This window comes from Pipistrellus kuhlii, unplaced genomic scaffold (genome assembly GCF_014108245.1).
Source record: "Pipistrellus kuhlii isolate mPipKuh1 unplaced genomic scaffold, mPipKuh1.p scaffold_m20_p_117, whole genome shotgun sequence".
In the NCBI taxonomy this organism is placed as follows: domain Eukaryota; kingdom Metazoa; phylum Chordata; class Mammalia; order Chiroptera; family Vespertilionidae; genus Pipistrellus; species Pipistrellus kuhlii.
Genome location: NW_023425424.1, coordinates 121758 through 140000, shown reverse-complemented (window position 1 = coordinate 140000; position 18243 = coordinate 121758). Strand labels below are relative to the sequence as shown.

General features: G+C 52.4%; 1 protein-coding gene across 3 annotated transcripts in view; it reads right to left on the bottom strand.

Moving 5' to 3' along the window:
* URI1 (URI1 prefoldin like chaperone) overlaps positions 1-13440 on the bottom strand; it is a 42522-nt gene extending 29082 nt beyond the window's left edge. The window contains exons 1-4 of one of the 3 annotated variants that reach the window (XM_045579821.1): positions 13095-13440; positions 5842-5876; positions 3717-3795; positions 2378-2513 (exon numbers count right to left, since the gene is read on the bottom strand). In XM_045579821.1, the coding sequence (XP_045435777.1) occupies positions 2378-2513; positions 3717-3795; positions 5842-5876; positions 13095-13190 (346 nt within the window). In that variant the 5' untranslated portion in view covers positions 13191-13440. The remainder of the gene's footprint in view (positions 1-2377; positions 2514-3716; positions 3796-5841; positions 5877-13094) is intronic. The other 2 variants (XM_036432732.2, XM_045579822.1) reach the window with 2 other exon arrangements.
* Positions 13441-18243: the final 4803 nt, after the last annotated feature.

The window sequence follows — 18243 nt, the reverse complement described above, 5'->3', positions numbered from 1 at the left end:
AAATTAAAAGAATGTTAAAAAGTGGGTCATGTTGATGTTAAATGGCAAAATGTGAGCACAGGTAGGACCCTCTCTCAGAAACCATCTTCCTCAGAACCCCTCCTCTGAACCCTTGTTTTTTGTGTTAAATCCATTTTACTTTTTTAACACGCGATGACCTCCACCTTCCCCAAATGCCTGTCATCGGTGAAGAAGTATGTTTAACTTCTTATAGTCTTCTGCCTTAAGAAAAATAAAGTATCTTTTCTTAGCAAATGTCAAGTACAGCAATATGCCTAAACATTTTCTTCAGTATTAATAAGTATTACAAAACTGTGTGAACAAAACAACTTTTTTAAAATTAACTTCTCATAATAGGTTCTCAAACATAATTTATATGAATATATTCTAAAAATTATCTTAGATAAATATTGATCCCAAAAGTCATGTTTGGTCATTCTCAAAACCATATTTAACATTGGAAAGTGATTTACCAAAAAAACATTTCTGTATTCTAGAGCTCTATTCTATTAAAGATATTCTCCCACTAACATATTAAGTCATACCTGACTCTAAAGACTTATCTGCTGAAATAGCCACACAAAGATCAGGATGAAGAAGCGCGAGCAGACTGAGCTGACTTCCTGTGAGCAGCCGTCAGGAGGCTTAGGAGGGAAGCGTGCCCTTCTCTCGCTCTGACGCGTGCACGTGGCTCGTTTTAGTGCAGCGACACCTCGGAGGCATCACTGCCAGAAATCCCCGCAGGACAACAGTAAGATGCTCATCAGTGTAGCAAAACGTCAAAATACGTATCACTTGTAAACATATGCAAGTTGGTCTGCAATTAGTCCCCAGCATTTCAATGAGTAAATGAGTTCTCTAACCAGTGCCCCCTCACATGTGAGTGAAGGCATGTCATCATTGAAAAGCTCGGTTGTTTTCTGTCTAAATGACCTCATTTATGTAGAGGGATCCACACAAGCGTATTCTCAAGTGCACATTTACCCAGGGTAAAAGCAGGTAGGGGTGGTATAATACTACTAATTTAAGTATACTATTATAGAACTAAGAACATAGATTAGTAAACCTAATTCTAAAATGCAACTAAGCTAGGACATAATTCAACCCACCCAACTCCAAAGAGTGTGTGTGTGTGTGTGTGTGTGTGTGTGTATGTGTAAACAACACACTATTTGGTGTCAACAAATAGTATCAGAGATAACAAAACTAAAGAACTAGCTCAATACAATGAGGCAGAGACCTCAAACCACTTAACAAAGACACGGGTGCACTTTAGGGCCCTCCACTGCTGGCCTCTTCCGTAAACTAAAAGTATCACTCTTCCAAACCAACAAACACATGCTTAAGAACTGTTTCTATTGTACTTTGAAAACAGATATTTCTCTCAGTTCAGTAAGTAGAAAGTTAACTCCTTGTGTGTAAAGTATTAAAAGCAAACATAAGTCAATGAGAGTGCCTACAACAAACCAATTATCTATACATTCTATATATAAAGGCTAACAAGCCAAGTGTCCTCAATCCAGTCACTATGACGCGCACTGACTACCAGGGGGCAGGCACTCAACACAGGAACTGCCGAGCTGCAGTGACTTGGCTGTGGCGGTTCTCAGGTGACGCACCCGAAACCAGAGCAGGGAGCCCAACTCCTCATGGGGCCACACAATTCCACCTTCGGCCGTGGGTTATGTTGTTGCTGGGGCACTGTAGGCCACGAGTCTGGTTACTGCTCACTTGCCTTTGCGTTCCACACCTTGTACGACAGCAACTTTGCAGAGTGCCCTCGCGCACTCCGGGACCCCTCAGGGCAGGGGTCTTCAAACTTCTCTCATGAGAATCACCTGGTGGAGGTGTTAAACACAGATTCCTGACAGCGCTTCTTATAGTTGGGACCCGGGAATCTGTGTTTTAACAACTCCACCAGGTGATTCTCATAATGAGAGAAGTTTGAAGACCCCTGCCTCAGGGGATGTTGGAGAGCCAGTTTCAGCCCGATCCCGGCAGGCCAGGCCGAGGGACCCCACCTGCGGAGGGGCCTCGCTCACTCCACAGAGCCCCTGAGCCATGGCGCCACCCCAGGTGCAGCCAGGGAGGGACTGTGGGAGGTTGGCTCCAGAACATGTCTGGCCCTTCTAAGTAATTTCCTTTCAATGTGCATGACTGCGTGCACTGGGGCACTAGTAAACTATAAAATGCCCCCAATTCGTATGTCTTCCCAACTTCTACCATCAAAACCACTCGGAGTGACATTCACAGGATGCGTTTCTAAAGACACGCTAACGGGGTGCTAGTCCAGCCAGAGGTGCCATCGTCCCGCTCCCTCCCCCACAGGCCCCCGTGACCGTCTAACAAAGGAGCGTCATTTACAGTCGGTACATACGCCCTTTCCGGTGCTCGGCCAAGCCCACGGCCTGCTTGGCGGAGCACTTGGCAAACCAGTTGTCGCCCAGGAGCACAGTGACTTCGTTCGTGTGGACAAGTTTTCCCGGCATGAAGGCGAAGGGGCCAAAGGGCACCTATTTAGAAAATAAAACAACAGCATTAGGAACAGTGAAGAGCACAGTTTATGAAACACTAAGCACTAACAGCTCTGCGTGGAGGTCTTTGTATCTGAACACTAAGAAAAATAAAATGTGCCGAAACCGGTTTGGCTCAGTGGATAGAGCGTCGGCTTGGGGACTGAAAGGTCCTGGGTTCGATTCCGGTCAAGGGCATGTACCTTGGTTGCGGGCACATCCCCAGTGGGGGGTGTGCAAGAGGCAGCTGATCGATGATTCTCTCTCATCGATGTTTCTAACTCTCTCTCTTCCTCTCTGTATAAAATCAATAAAATATATATATATTAAAAAATAAATAAATAAAATGTCAGCGCACAAAAACCTAACTCTATCGAAGGTCCAGGAGAGCCTGGAGGAGCTGCTTTAGGTTAATAAAGCTGCCGGGGAAGAGGCACACTGACACCAGCTCTCAGAGCAACCAGCTTCGCCTCGAAGGGTTATACTTTGTTCATTCATAAATTTAAATGAAACAAACTTGTAATGAAATATTAATTAATACCTTTGATTAAAATAACAAAATTATTTCCAACAAAATAACCATTTTCTGAATAATATCATCTTTAACAAATTACAAAACTGATCGTGTGCAGCCAGCAGAACGGCCACCACGCTTGCACGGGACCTGGGCGGCGCCATTAAGAACTGCCTCCATGAGGAACACTTATGCAATGAGGGCCCTAATCCAGGGTTCGGGAACAGATGACGCTGTCAATATGGAGATCACTCAAACAGAAACTAGCGTACCTTTTTATATAAAATCAAAGTTCTAGGGTTTAATTCTGTGAATTACAAAACATCACGGTCTATTCCTGCTCCGGCTAACAGGAAATGACTAAGCGCGGTATTTCTGCCATAATTGTAGTTTTCGGACAGTAAACCTGCACACCAACATGTCAAGTGTGGTGCTAGCATGTATGCCATGCATGTCACCATAAGGTGATCATTCCATGTAAGTCTGGAAGAAAGGGGAAGAAGACAAGACCCATATTACTACAACTGGTGTGAGTGTGAAGTGAGACAAGCCCTGCGGCTGCTGCTCTGACGCAGGCCTCGGCTGGTGGCCAGTGGCCGGACCCCGGCCAGAGGTGAAGGAACATATTCCTCCCCACGGGCAGCATCTCCGCCAGAAACAAGGGTCCCTCCGCACAGGACACGACCCACCATGATGTCGTAGGACAGCTTGTCGGGCAGGGTGCCGAGCCGCTCCTGCAGGGCGCTGTAGTCGTCATCCACGCGCTGCCTGTGGACAGAACACCAAACACCCAATCACCACAGCCAGCGCCCCGCAGGCTCTGCGCCCCCGCCCCAGCCCTCAGAAACCTCAGCCCTCTCAGGTGGACACGTCTTCACTCACAAACCGTTTTCACAAGGTTTCCCGAGGGCCTAACCCCGAGACACGCTCCCAGGGAGGAGCGCGGGGCCTCTGGCCTCAGAGAACCTCCATCCTGAGAACCGGTCTCCTGAGGAGGAAGGGGTCTGAGCAGAGTGAAATCCGGGAACGAGGGAGATGGCGATGTGTGGAGGGAACGGAAACTCCCGAGGAGGGAGGAGGGCGAGGGAAGCTCCAGGAAGCCATCGATAAAATCTCAGAAAGCTGGGGCTGAGGGTGGGAGCCATCACCCTCATTAGGCCCGCTCCTGTGACTAAAGTGGGGGATCCATGGGGCCAGAAGAAATCACAGAGGTCAGCACAGGCATTTCCTCTGGCCCTGGTGTCCGCGTCATGTTCCACCAAACGGAGCTGCCTCGCAGTTCACGAAGAACAACGAAGACATGACTTTGCAGGAGCAGAGATGCCTGGGAGCCCTCCACCTGGGCCCCTCAGCACCCACTGCCAGCACAGCCTGCGGGCCATTCTCAGCCTCTCCCGGAGGTTAGCTTCCCCGGGCCGCTAGGGTGTCGGCTGCAGGCAAAACCAGGGCACTGAAATGTCTTACAGCCAAGGGTCTGTCGAAGTTTTAAAATAACAAAACTCACCAATTCGCAAGCAATTTAAAGAGAACATGCAGATGCTGTCAAACTGAAACTGGGATAAACTGCCACGAGGCCATCGTGTCCAGATAACAGAAATGGCTGCTCTGTTGACTCCTCGCTCCCCTGAAGTCAATGCCGTCCCCCCCGGCTGGCCTAGAGGCGGCGAAGGGCTCTCACATGTATGCTCTTCGCCCTAGAATATTCCTGTAGCGAATGTCACTCACCAACATCTCCGCACCAAGAGGAAGGAGGAGGAGGAGGAAGCACAGGTGAGAGAAACCAGATCTGGAGCAGGCCGCGCTGACACACAGCCAGCTGCGCCTGCAGGGGCTCTGGAGGCGGCTGGGGGCAGCACAGGGGACAGCGAGTGTCTGTGAGTGCCAGCGCGGTGCCACTGCACACCCAGGCGCACTGTGAGGCCTGCTGCACACCAGCAGTTACGTGTGAGAGAAGCAGTCCTGCAAACGCTCACACACTAGCGTTAGCTTAGATGCAAACAATTCCTGGGAGGATTTGCAAGAAACTAGTGAAAAACGTTGTTTACAAGAACTGGGGATAAAGAAGAGGAGTTCAGACCCTGAAGCCCAGATATTCGCTGTGCCCCTTGGACGGAAGAATTGCCGAGAGTGCACAAGCCAGCACAGGCGTCAGCAGACATCGCCCGTTTTACACGTACCATGTCACCCTGTCACCTCGATGACCCCACCAAGGGGCTGGGCTACACGGATGCACCGCAGACGAGGCTGCCGCCGGGTAAGCAGCGTGGGGGGCAGCAGTGTCTGAAGGCAGGTGGGGGCCCCCGAAGGCTCCTGCCTCCACACCCTGGTGCCTCTCAGGGCCCAGAGACGGAGGAGGGGCTGCGCACCAGCACCGGCTATGAGCTCAGAACCAGCCTGAGCAGACAGGGCGGCTGGCCCATGCAGCTGCTCAGGGGCTCAGCACGCTGCCACCCTGTCCACAGCTGACCCAGTTATCATCCCGGTCACACATAAAATATTCCCTGGTAGAGCTACCATTAGTCTAGTCCTAAAATGTCTGTCTCCACTTCATAATCACAACAACATTACTCTAACACTCACCAACAGAAAGGAGAAAAGAAAGCCCCTGGAATAAACACAGTGGGGACACTTCAGGAAAGCAGGGGACATTAAGTCAGCAAACAGTGGCAGGCGATATAAATAGTGGCCAGGCATTCCACACGGAGAGTTCTAGCAGAATTCCATCACAGGCCCCAAAACCAGGGCCCACTCTGCTTAACCTCGGAGGGTGGCTGACAGTGTCTCAGAGAAGCGATAAAAGCGTCCTTCACTCACCAGTGCTGGATCCTCTCTCGGCAGCCAGCGACCACCTGTCACGGAAACAGATAATTCCTCGTGAAAACGGCGTGGCACAGAGCTGCATCAGCGCGGCGCAGCCCGCGGGCCTTACAGACCCCCACCCCGGCCATCTCTCTGTGTCACCGCCGAGACGGAGCGCGGGCTCCTGGCTGCACACTCTGTCACCGCCTAACTCGGGCTGATAACCGCAGACAAATTGCAGAGCCCGCTTCCTAACGTGAGATGACACAGATAGAAGATAACCAGGCCCGCTTCAGCGTTACATATTTTGTAGGATACACAAATGTTACAAATAACAAAAAGCTAATGTAACATCCACGTTTCATCAGTTAAAAAAAATGACAGTAGTGAAAATACTTTATTTTGTCAGTATATCTACAAATGTTCTCACCTGTGATTTTTATTCTGACGCATTAAAAGTCAGTTGGGTGATATTTTTCTACTACATTTTCAAAGGGAAATACTCAGGATAAAGAGATGCTCTGAACAGCCCGTTTGTCCCCCTGTGAGTTATGATACAAGTGTAAGCACCTCATAGCCCTTGGAAACAGTGAAATTCATGGCCAAAGTTGTTTCCCTGCGGCATTTTGGTAGATCCCACCAAGCTCAGAACACCCGTAAGCACCCGCCAACAAAGGGGAAGACACTTAGATGGCAAGTGAAAAGCAACACTGTTTCCAAAGATTACTAATCACTTGCTCTTACATGGCCCATTAGTAAACATCGTAAGCATTTCAAATACTGGAGCACCATTTTAGAGACAAAGAAACTAAGGAGTAAAAGCCAAAAGGCTCAGTACAAAGCCACATGGAAAAAAAAATCATCTAGGGTTTTGTTTTGTTTGACTCCACACCCAAGGACATGTTTGGGGTTTTTTATTATTGATTTTTTTTTATTTTTTTTTTTAGAGAGAGAGGAAGGAAGGGGAATTGAGAGGAGAGAGAGACAGAGAGGAGAGGGGAGGGGAGGGAAGGGGAGGGGACGGGAGAGGAGGAGAGGGGAGGGGGAGAAACATCCATCAGTTGCCTCTTATGCACCCCAACCAGGACAGCACCCGCAAGCTAAGTGTGCCCCATGGGTATGAAGCCACAGCCTTGGTGAATGGGATGTCGCTCCAACCAACCGAGCCACAGGCCAAGCGCTTTACCTGGTCTGAACCCAGGGCTCTGGTTCACTGCCCTGAACACCGGTAACTATCTGCTGTCTGTCCGTATGCTCAATGCTTCACCCAGAAGTCACGGCAGGGGGGGGGGGGGGCCCTGTCACTAAACCTCTCTAATGTTTAATTCCTGAAATAACTGTACCCCTTGGGGCATTTTAAATACTAGGGCAGTAATCCTGCACCAAATGCATGCTGGGATCAGACCCCCAGCCACACCCACACTCACTCAGCACCGGAGGGAGTCGCACTCACTGAGCCACACTTAGCAGCAGCGTGGACATCGCCGACACGCACTTAGAGAGAGCGGCCAGTGACTCCCGTCCACCCTACGGTCTCTGAGACACAAACAGAACTCCATGTAACAGAGAGAAAACCATCTGTGTGAACCCCTCTTCCTGATAAAGTTCCTACTGAACACCCATTAAACGCTGAGCCCTCTCCGGCCGACGCCGGTCTCCACGCCTGAAGGAGCAGAGCAGAGGAGAAGCCGCGAACCGCCGTGCAGGCTTCATTAACCTCCACGCGGCAACCTGCCGCGGCTGCATATTAACTAGTTACATATTCATAATCACCTGCATTATTTAAAGGGCCTTCGATGAAATGTTCTGTGCAATATCCATTAGTGCCGGTGTTAAAGGTCACAGAAGATAGTCTACTGGAGGCCTCCAGGAAGCCTTTTTAATTAGTAAATATGTAAATTTGGCGCATACGCTTTTTATGCCTAAAAAACAAGTCCGCGGTAGGATGGCCTGTCTCCTTGCCATTCCCCCTCTGCTCCCCCCTAGGTTCCAGCTATCCCTCCCCAGCCCCCTCCCCTGGTCCCTTCTCTTTCCTAAAACAGTTCCCAGGTACAGATTTCAAGAAGACAACAACAAACCTATTTCGTAATTTACAAGGGGAATGCTCACTGCCAAAGCCCTGCTTACAGTCACGTGTCCGCTGGTTCCGGGGAAGGTTCAGAAGAGGCTGCGCTGGGCGCCATCCACACAGGCCAGACACGATGAGGACCAGCCTGCAGAGGGACAGGGGGAGGACGCAGGGGACAGGAGCTGCCCGGTGCGTCCCGCGACCTCTGCTACAGCCTCAGTGGCCTCAGGCCACGACTCCAACAGACACTGGACCCAGGCCACTGTGTTCACAGAGATACCTGCAGGTTTCCTCGTTACAGCAAGTTGCTGTTTTTTTAATTTCTACAACTTAGCTGGGAAGGAAAATTTTAGAAGGAAGACAATTTTATGATTCAAACGAGTCTACCTGGGTTAAAAAACAAACCCATCTCATTTTTCTGTCAAGTACTTCCAAATAATCTCATTCCCTCTGAAAAGGAACTCAGGTTGATTCCTGTAACGGTAAGAGAGTGAGCCGGTCCCATAAACAGCTCTGGGGGGAACAAACACCTCATTGCTTTGTGGTCCTTCACACGAGCTTTTTTGAAGAAGATGGCTATCGGGAACGGGAGCCAATTCCAGGTTTCTAAGTTAGACCTGCCAAAACATGGAGCTTACTCCTAGAGAAAGAAGTCTTATTGAACCGTTTTTAGGAAAAGAATTGGTCAGCAGACTTCAACAATTAAATAACTGCCCCAGTAAATTCTGTAACTAACGGCACTCACAGCCAGGAACTGTAAATGAAATGCGTCCGTGTGGCAGGAGCACTGGGTCCGCAAGCAAGGACCGGAGGAGCTGACCGGCCGTTCTTACGCCCCCCCAAGAGGCCTTGCCAACACCCCGTCACATGGCGCCCGCCTAACTCAAAACTGCCCCCCCCCCCAGCAAGACTAACCGAGCTCCGCAGAGACGGCACCTCCTCCACCAGCTGCGGACAGTTCCGGAGGGGCCTGACCCTCTCCGAGGAGCGGGCACCTGTGCGCAGCAGTGAAGTAACGCACACAACGTTACTGCCAAGAGGGAAACAACCTCAAAGCCCACACTCACTGTGGGACGGCTCCCACAGGAGAGCAGCTGTCTGCATCTTCTCTCTCTCTCTCTCTCTCTCTCTCTCTCTCCCCCCCCCCCCATCTTCCCTCCCTCCCTCTCGGACTCAGCTGCTGCTCCTGCCCTCCCTGCATAAGCCCACAGTAATGGCAGTAAAAGCAAAAAAGCTTAAATCCACCAATAAACATCCTTCCTTCTTCTGATGCTTTACTCGGCTCATGGCCCTTTCAGGTCAAGCAACTGAGAATGAACAACAAATTTCCCAAGCCAGTGTGCGTGTGCGTGCATGAGTGGGGGGGGGGTGTGTGTGTGCATGAGTGGGGGGGGGGGGGGTGTGCATGGTGTGTGTGCGTGCGTGAGTGCATGTGGTGTATGTTTGTGCGTGCGCTGGAGAGGGCAGTGGGCCGGCCTGTGATCACTATCACACCGCATCAGGCACTAATCGAGTTACAAGTCCAGGTTGACAATGACACCCAGCCCAGCCAACAAACTGCTTTTCCTTCACGCCAGGGCCCAGCTGACACACAGGCACAGTCTGCTCCACAGGTTGAGTTTGATCAGTTCTAGCCAATGAAGCACATGGATGCAGGAATAACAACTCTGCTCTCACTTTAGGAAGGAAGGCAGGCAGGCCTGGTTGCACGGGGGTAAGGTCTCCACTCAATTCCCCTGGCTGTGGGCTGGCACCAGCCCACAGGGCCATCAGCTGTGGACCCCTTGTGAATACAAGCCCATTCCAAGTGGCCTGGCCTCGGCCGGAGGAGGGGCAATGTGCCTCCGCTGGAACCGCTGTCAGCAGCAGGAACTGCACTGAGCTGGGCTTCCGCATAAAGCTTTAAGCAACTTTCCTTTCTAAATATCCTAAAAGGCAAAATGCCAAAGCTGCTACCAACAGTTAACTTCAATTACACAGAGCCACTTGCCAAAGCACTTGGCGACTCTTATTCAGAAAACACAGCCCGATGGAATCAGCGCCATCCCCTTCGCCTCATCTGGACCGTTAGCCAGTTTCCACTCCCCACACTCACCCGGTCCCTTACACAGCTGGACCAGTCGAACCTGCCTTATGACCTCCTAAAAAAGGAACAAGCACCGCAGACTAGACACAGACAGGAGGAGTTGCCCGGATAAACACCAAAGAAAAGAGAAGCTCGGGGCAGCTGGGCAGGAGCAAGGACGACACACACCGCCTTCCAAGGAGCAACCAGAGCTGACCTGGAGCTGCCGTCCACAATAACGAAAAGTGAGAGTGACCCCCCCCTTAGGGTGTGAGCCAGTAACCGAGAGTCCATGCTGCTGTCCAGAGCAAAGGGAGGCACAGCCACAGAACGGAGCCGAGTTTCCCTCGCTCCAGTGTAGCCACTGACACTACCCGGGGCGCAGTCAGCCATGTTCAATAACCCTAACCCAGGGGGAGAGAAATACTACAGGGGCTGTGGGAGCAATGTAAATGCAGGAGGAACTCAAGAGCAACTGTAAGGTATTCTTAGAAAAAGGTAATAACTCAGTGTGGGTCCCCGAAAACAATAAAATGTCATAGTGCTTAAAACGCACAGAATTCAAACGCAGAGCCATAATGCAGGCGCTGGGATGGGTAAATGAGTGCATGTTGCAATCTCTGGGGGAAAAAAACCCTCGTGTCCTAGCCGGCTTGGCTCAGTGGACAGAGCGTCAGCCTGCGGACTGCAGGGTCCCAGGTTCGAATCTGACCAAGGGCATATGCCGGGGTTTCGGGCTCAATCCCCAGTGTGGGGTGTGTAGGAGGCAGCCTATCAATGATTCTCTCTCATCACTGATATTTCTCTCTCCTTCTTCCTCTCTGAAAAAAAATACATAAATTTAAAAACCCTCATGAGAAAAAATAGTAAGTATAGTATAAATATATAGTATATTTAGTGCTAACAAATACATATGAAGTATAGTGCTAAAGTTCCACAGTAAAAAAGAATGTATCATGAACAAGTTGTCAGAGCGGAGAAAACACATCAGCAAGGTGTGTTTGGTTAAATCAAAGGAAGCCCTTAAAAGGCAGAGAAAAAAGAACATCCACGGAGGTGAAACAGAGCCACGGTGAGGTGTCAGGTCGCAGCCACGGGGATAGCGATAAGATAATAACCACGTAAGGGCAACATGGCGGAGCCGTGGTGGAAAACAGGTTGGTGGTCCCTAAGAGAGTACCTGTGACCCAGCAATGCCACGTCTGGATCCATTCCCAAAAGAAGTCCAAGCAAGGCCTGAGAGATCTGCAGGTCAAGTTCACGGCAGCATTATCCCTAACAGTCAAAAAGCGGAGGCCACCCTGTCCTCGGTGGATGAGTGAATAACCCACCCGTGGCATCTCCGTACAATGGAGTGTTATTCACCTACAAAAGGGAACTCTGATATACGTGGTCTGTGATATGAATAAACAGAGGATGTCATGCTAAGTGAAATAAGCCAGTCACAGGAGGACAAATGCCGTATGACGCCACGAATGTAAGATGGCTAGTCAGACTCAGAGACAGAAAGTGAAATGGCAGCCGTTGAGGGGCAGGGGAGAGGGAAATGATTCATGGGGAGTTTCAGTTTCCCAAGATAAAAAGAAGTTCTGAAAATGAATGGTGGTAAAATCAATAAATGCATGTCCTTGGGTGAGGATTTTTTTAATGTTTTTTTTAAAAAAACCTATTTAAAAAAAAAAAAAAGAGAGAGAGAGCTATATTTTGGGTCTCCTGTCCTGAGCAGATCCTTTCAAATAGTCTAGCCCAAGCATGTCAAACTCGCAGCCCACAATGAACATTTTTGCGGCCCAGCCAATATAACTGTCTGCAAGAAACGTTTTAATGAAAATTTCGTACCTTAATTTTTACAATATCCTTCCTGTTATATATCATTAGTAACGAACTACAACGTTCGCTAATGATTACTATAATCGTGTTGCATTCATTTCCCTTATGCGCCTTACGCACAGGCACACCATTTCTCTCCACTAATATCAGCAGCGAATATTTTAGCAGCCATGTCGTTAGTCTTGGAATCACCTGTTTGGTGTGCTCATGACGGAGAACAAGAAAAATAGGTTGAACTTTGCAAAAAGTATCAGCTGTTGGTCTTTTGGCGAGAGTAACTGGTACTTAAGGACAGCTAAGATTTCCAAGTCCCCCGTCTGGCGGGAGTGGGCTGGATGAAGAACTCCACACGGAGGGAATGAAGTGAGCAGCAGCCCACATACCAACTAAAAGCCCAGAGTGTCCTGGCAGACCGAGACCCAAAGATGAGGACCTGTCCTTAGGGGACAAGTGAGAACATCCCCATGTCTATGTGTCCTGAGTTTGCATACAGGAAGCAGTGAAAGCCTGTATATATAAGTTTACTCATTTGTGCCCCAAACATTTCTTGGGGACGCAACATGTGCCAGGTACCTGTGCCAGCCAATGGGGAAGAGGTTAAAAAATGGCAGCCCTAGCTGGTGTGGCCCAGTGGACAGAGCTTCGGCCTGGGGACTGAAGGTTCTCAGGTTCGATTCCCATCAACATGCACAAGTTTTGGGCTCCATCCCTTGTGTGGGGCCTGCAGGAGGCAGCCGGGGGATGATTCTGTCTCATCGTTGATGTTTCTCTCCCGCTCCCTTCCTCTAAAGTTCAATTTAAAAAAAAAAAAAACACACATATATTTAAAAAAAACAACACAGTCCCGCTGTGCGTCCTCCGTCGGGTGTAGTGGGAGATGCGGGGCTCCCTTCCCTCTTCGCCGCGCCCGACTCCTCGGCTCCCGGGCGCGGCGGCTGCGGTTGGGACGGACCCGGGCCACACCCCCGCGGGCACGTGGCGCCGTCACAAACCCGGTCCGGGGGACGGAGCCGGGGGCACAGTGGGGCCATCACGTCCCGCCCAGGCCCCCGGGACACCGGGGAGGAGGGGGGAGGAGGAGGGGCGGCCTGGTCCCTCCGCGGCCCCCGCCCCGCGGAGGTCAAAGGGCGCCGCCGAAGACAACAAGAGCACGTGACAGAAGTTTCTCCGGCGCTTCGTCTCCCCGGGCACCGGGGCACCGCGCTGGGGCGAGCCGGGCCCGGGGCGGGGCGGGGAGGGGGGAGGGGGTCGGGGGTCGGGGGTCAGGGACGGCCGGAGGGAGGGGAGCGGGCCGCGGCCTGTTACCTTTTCCTGCTCCTGGCGGAGCCGCGCCACCGCCGGGGCCCGCAGCGGGGCCGGGGGGACGGCGGCGAGGGGCGCGGGGTCCGGCGGGGCCTCCATGGCGGCGCCGGGCCTCCGCGCGGCGAGCGAGTCCTGGACCGGTGCTGCTGGAGGCGGCGCGGCCGGCCGCCCGGCGCCCGCGTGCCCGGCCGCCTGCGCCGCGCGCCCCGCGCTGAGGAGGCCGCGCCCGCCCGCTGCTCCGCCCGCGCCCCGGCCGCCGCCGCCGCATCTCACACGCGCATGCCGCCGCCGCCGCCGCCTTCGCCGGGGCTGAGGCCGCGGGGACGGGTGCCGTCCGGGCCCAGAGCGAGGGGTGAGCGGGCGTCCGGAGGCGGGGCTCCGCTGGCCACGCCCACGCCCGCCCCCCGCGCGGCACGCCGGGAAGTGCGCCGGCCGCCCTGGCCACGCCCACGCCCGCCCGGCCACGCCCTCGGCCCGCCCCCAGGTGACGTGGTGCGGGCGGGCCGGGCCCGGGCTGCGCGGAGCCTTCGGTGCCCGCGTGCTCCGTGCTCCTCGGTGCCCGCGCCCGGGAGGCTGCCCGGGGCCCCGCACACTCCTGGCCCCGCGCCCACGTCCCTCCCCGCCCCGGGCGCTCAGGGCGGCCTCTGGCGGGCGGAGTCCGCTCACGCACTCGGGCAGCCAGCCGCTCCACGGTAGCAAGTTCAAGTCTGCCCGTGCCTGTTCCATGCATTCAAAGGCGCAATTGTAAGAGAAAAATAAAAATATTTTAAAAAAATAGAATTATGCTTCTTTAAAAAAAAATTTTTAAAAAGGCGCAATTATGTCCTCATGTGTGTTGATGACTGCGGTGCTTCTTCCAGGCTGCTGCCCCACCCGCGTGGCAAAGGGGTGGGTCCCAGGTGGGTTCCTGGTCAGGCCGGGCACGCCCGGGTTGCAAGGCTCGATCCCCAGGATGGGGCGTGCAACCCATGATTCTCTCTCATCATTGATGTTACTCTCTCCCCCTCTCCTTCCCTCTCTCTGAAATCAATATTAAAATACCTTAATAAATAACCAGGCTTCCCTGTTATTCTCTCCATAGAAGCCTCTCCCCTCCCCTCTCAAGCACCCGCCAGCACCTCCCTCTTTACGTGTTGTCACAAACTCTACATTTCAGCTCACGACCAAGGTCTTCCACGCAGCCCTCCCATCCAGTTAATTTGCAGCAAATGCTCTACGTTGTATCATTGCCCTTGTAACTACTTCGGCATAGGTCTCTAAAGGTAAATGCTTTTGTAAAAATGTAACCAGCATGGCATTAGCAAACCTAAGAAAAGTCGCTACAATGATTCCGCTGGGACACTCGGTCAGAATGGTTAGCCAGGACAGACTGTTGTTAAGTACGGTACCTAACGGGCCTCTGAAACTTAACCAGCATAACTGAAACTTTGTATCTGCTGAACAGCAGCTCCCTCCTCCCCACCCCACCCTGGCCCCTGGCCTGTGACCACCAGCTGAACCTTGTTAGGCGATGTCACAGGAGGACAAATACCGCACGATCCTACTTACACGAGGGATCGGAAGCAGTCAGACTCACAGGAGCAGAGATTAATAATAATAATTATTAATCTTTAATAGCACCCAGTATCCAGCGACATTTCAAATTTTGTGGAATTTTTTTTAAATATATTTTATTGGTTTTTTACCGAGAGAAAGGGAGAGGGATAGAGAGCTAGAAACATCGATGTGAGAGAAACATCCGCCAGCTGCCTCCTGCATACCACCTACTGGGGATGTGCCCGCAACCCAGGTACATGCCCTTGACCGGAATCGAACCTGGGACCTTTCAGTCCGCAGACCGATGCTCCAACCACTGAGCCAAACCAGCCAGGGCCATTTTTCCCTTTTTTATATATTGTTCCTCCTTTTTAAAAAAAAAAATATAGATTTTATTGATTTTAGAGAGAGGAAGGGAGAGGGAGAGGGAAACAGAAACATCAATGAGAGAGAGACATCAATCAGCTGCTTCCTGCACGCCCCTCATTGGGGATGAAGCCACAATCCAGGCATGGGCCCTGCCTGGGAATTAAACCGTGGACCTCCTGGCTCATGGGTCAACACCCAACCACTGGGCCACACCAGCCGGGCAATTTCCCCTCTGCTTTTTTATTTTATTTATTTATTTATTTTTAGTTTTCAATCAAGCTTTTAATGAAAAGATCATAAAATAACAGTTACTCATCACTGTACATTAAGACTGCACACTTCTGAACGGAGAGATCAGTCGTAGGTGAATTGCTTTTCTATGACACGTGAGGGCTGCGAACTTGCAGCTCTGACCTGAATTTATCCAAACTCTCGAGGGAAGTGAACTCAACGTGATGACGGACAGCGGCGGTGGCCAGTACAGGAGTGCGATCACAGTGTCCCTCCCCGTTTCTGGGAAGGACATAACGTAAGGACATGATCCCCCCTTCCAGTTCCAATTAAACAAAACAGCTATAACCCCATCCCTCTCCCTCCCCCTCCAGGTATTTATGAATGGGCCAGTGCCCAACCTTTCCCCTCTGCTTCTTTAATTGACACGTACGTAATGAGCCACACCTTCAGGTACTCTTTCTTTTATTACAGCTGTCTTCTTTTTCCAAGTGAAAATCGTCTTCTCTCCCTTTTTTTTTTAAAGTGCAAGAGCATACATTTTCACAAAAAATAAAAATAAAAAACATACAGCAAAGCAGAGAGAGTGGAGGAAATGCTGTGCTCTCTGTGTAGGCCCTTCGATGTCACTTTATTTCATTCCTTCATTCATTCGTTCATTCACCCACTCATTCACTTTGCAAAGGCCTTGTGAGCGTTACTATGAGCCAGATGTTAGATACAAGGCCATCAGAACAGGGCTCCGGCCCTCAGCTCATGGGGACCGAGAACCAGACGGGCAATCACGCTCACACGTTCACGGTGTGCGTGGCACCACGCCTGCAGGTGTATCATCTTTGCCGCCGATGCAATCACATCACGCGTGCTACACACCTGGATTTGGGCCTCGTCTCTCAGGGGAAGGGGCATCACGTCAATAGATTCATTTCAGAACAACAAAGCCAGAGTCTCGACCGCAGCCAACCGGAGCCCACGGGGGAAGCCGGACGGCCGTCGCTGACGACGCAGTGAGGCTTTCTAAAAACCAAGACACAAATCCCACGCGAAGGCTGGGCGGCCAGACCTCGATCCTCTGCAAGCGCATCCCCCTCCTCGACCGGCCCCAGACATCGGCCACGCAGGCCTGGTTATGAACTCGTTAACGTTCTCCAGTCCATCCGAAGTGTAAATGCCACGCATAAAGCACGTGTGGAAAGAGCCGTCGGGAGCTCTCTGCCTGCAAATCCCCGGCTACGGCCGAGGACGCGGCTGGCAAACAGCGCGGTGTTGACACACGGCTGAGAGAGTCGCCAGCGGGGACGGGAGCTCCGGGAACCACCTGGAAGAAAATAAAGGGCGATGACGCAGCATCTGAAGTGAACGAGGGGGTGGTAACGGAGTGCGGGTTTGATAGACGCCGGTGGAGGGACCGCCCGTTGTTTTGAAAGAGAACCACATACCCAACTCCAAATAATCACCCCACACGAGTGTCTGCCCGCCTGGCTCAGGGCCTGAGCGCCGACCTACGAGCCAGGAGGTCACCGTTTGACTCCGGGTCAGGGCACAGGCCCCGGTTTCGGCTCCATCCCTGGGCGTGGGGCGTGGGGGGGAAGCAGTGGCTGTCCTCTCCCTTCCTCTCTCTGTAATCAATAAAAACATTGCTTTTTAAAAAGACTCAGAACAATACAAAGTATTATAAACACGACAGAAGAGCAAAATCTAGAGTTCTTACGTGCTTTGGGGTGGGAAGAGCATTCTTAGGCAAATCCTATACAATGAAGAGCTAATATGCAAATTGTCGTCACGCCATCACACCCCCATGGGGGACCGGAGACGGAGGCCCCTGCCCCGCGCTGGGCCTGAGGACCTCAGGCTGTGCCCCCTGGTCTGTGGGGCTTGACGGGGGGTGGGGCCGGCCGGGTTGGGGTCTCACACAATTTAGAGGCGCACACAGGTGGGCGGGGACTTGACTCTGGGTCCCGTGGCACACCCCAGACTCCGACAGGAGGGAGATTTTCATATACGTTTCTCTCATTTTCTTTCATCTCTGACACTTCTATTATAGAAAAACCAAGGTCCGTGCCCTTGACCGGAATCGAACCCGGGACCCTTCAGTCCACAGGCCGAGGCTCTATCCACTGAGCCACACCGGCCAGCGCTCATCCAATTTTTTCAACGCACAAACGCTTCGACCGTACCGTTGTGCTGGAGATAAAATGTCTAGAACACACCACGTTGTGACTCTTTCCAGCCAGTGAGCCAGAACTCTGCTGGCCGCGGCGAGGGGGACACCCATGGGCACCTCTGTGCGTCTGTGGGTGGCCTGGAAGCGGGCACGTGGCTGGTGGGTGCCCGCTCTCCAGCCAGCCGGACCCGGGCATCTTTCTGAAACGACTTTTTTCCTGTCGAAACCATGAAACCGGGTGACATGATGACATGGAGGCGGGCCGGGCTCCTCAGAGGGCTGCATCACAGAGCGTTAATCAGGATCCTCCGGAATGATGCAGCGCGGGTAATCACAGGGCCGCCCACCGAGGAGGCGGTGATTGATATTTGGGTGAGAGCGAGAAGATTGTGTTGATAACAAATAAGTTATTTTAAAAGCGTGCTTCTGTTACCTCCACCGCGTCGTCTGCATCCGGGTGTGTGTGTCTGTGTCCTCACAAACACAGCGAAATGGCACCGTAGGGTCCAGCGCGCCCTGGGGGCGGGGCCTGGGGGCAGGGTGGCCAGCAGACCGAGGACTTGAACTTGGATGTGGATCATGTGTTTGGGGGGTGAAGGGGGAGCTGGAGGGAGGGGCAGGGGAGGAGGACAGGAAGGATGGCCACCCGCCCCCCTCAGAGGCCGGCGGAGACACGGTGTGGAGGCTGAGGCTGTGGGACGGTCCCACGGGGACAGGAGAGGCACAGAGGGCTCCGGACGGGCACGGTGAGGTCTGCGGCCTCCTGGCCGAGGGGTGGGGCTGGCGGGGACCCACTCCGCGGCACAGCCACGGGCCAGGCAGGTGTGGCTCAGTTGTTTGAGCATCGTCCCA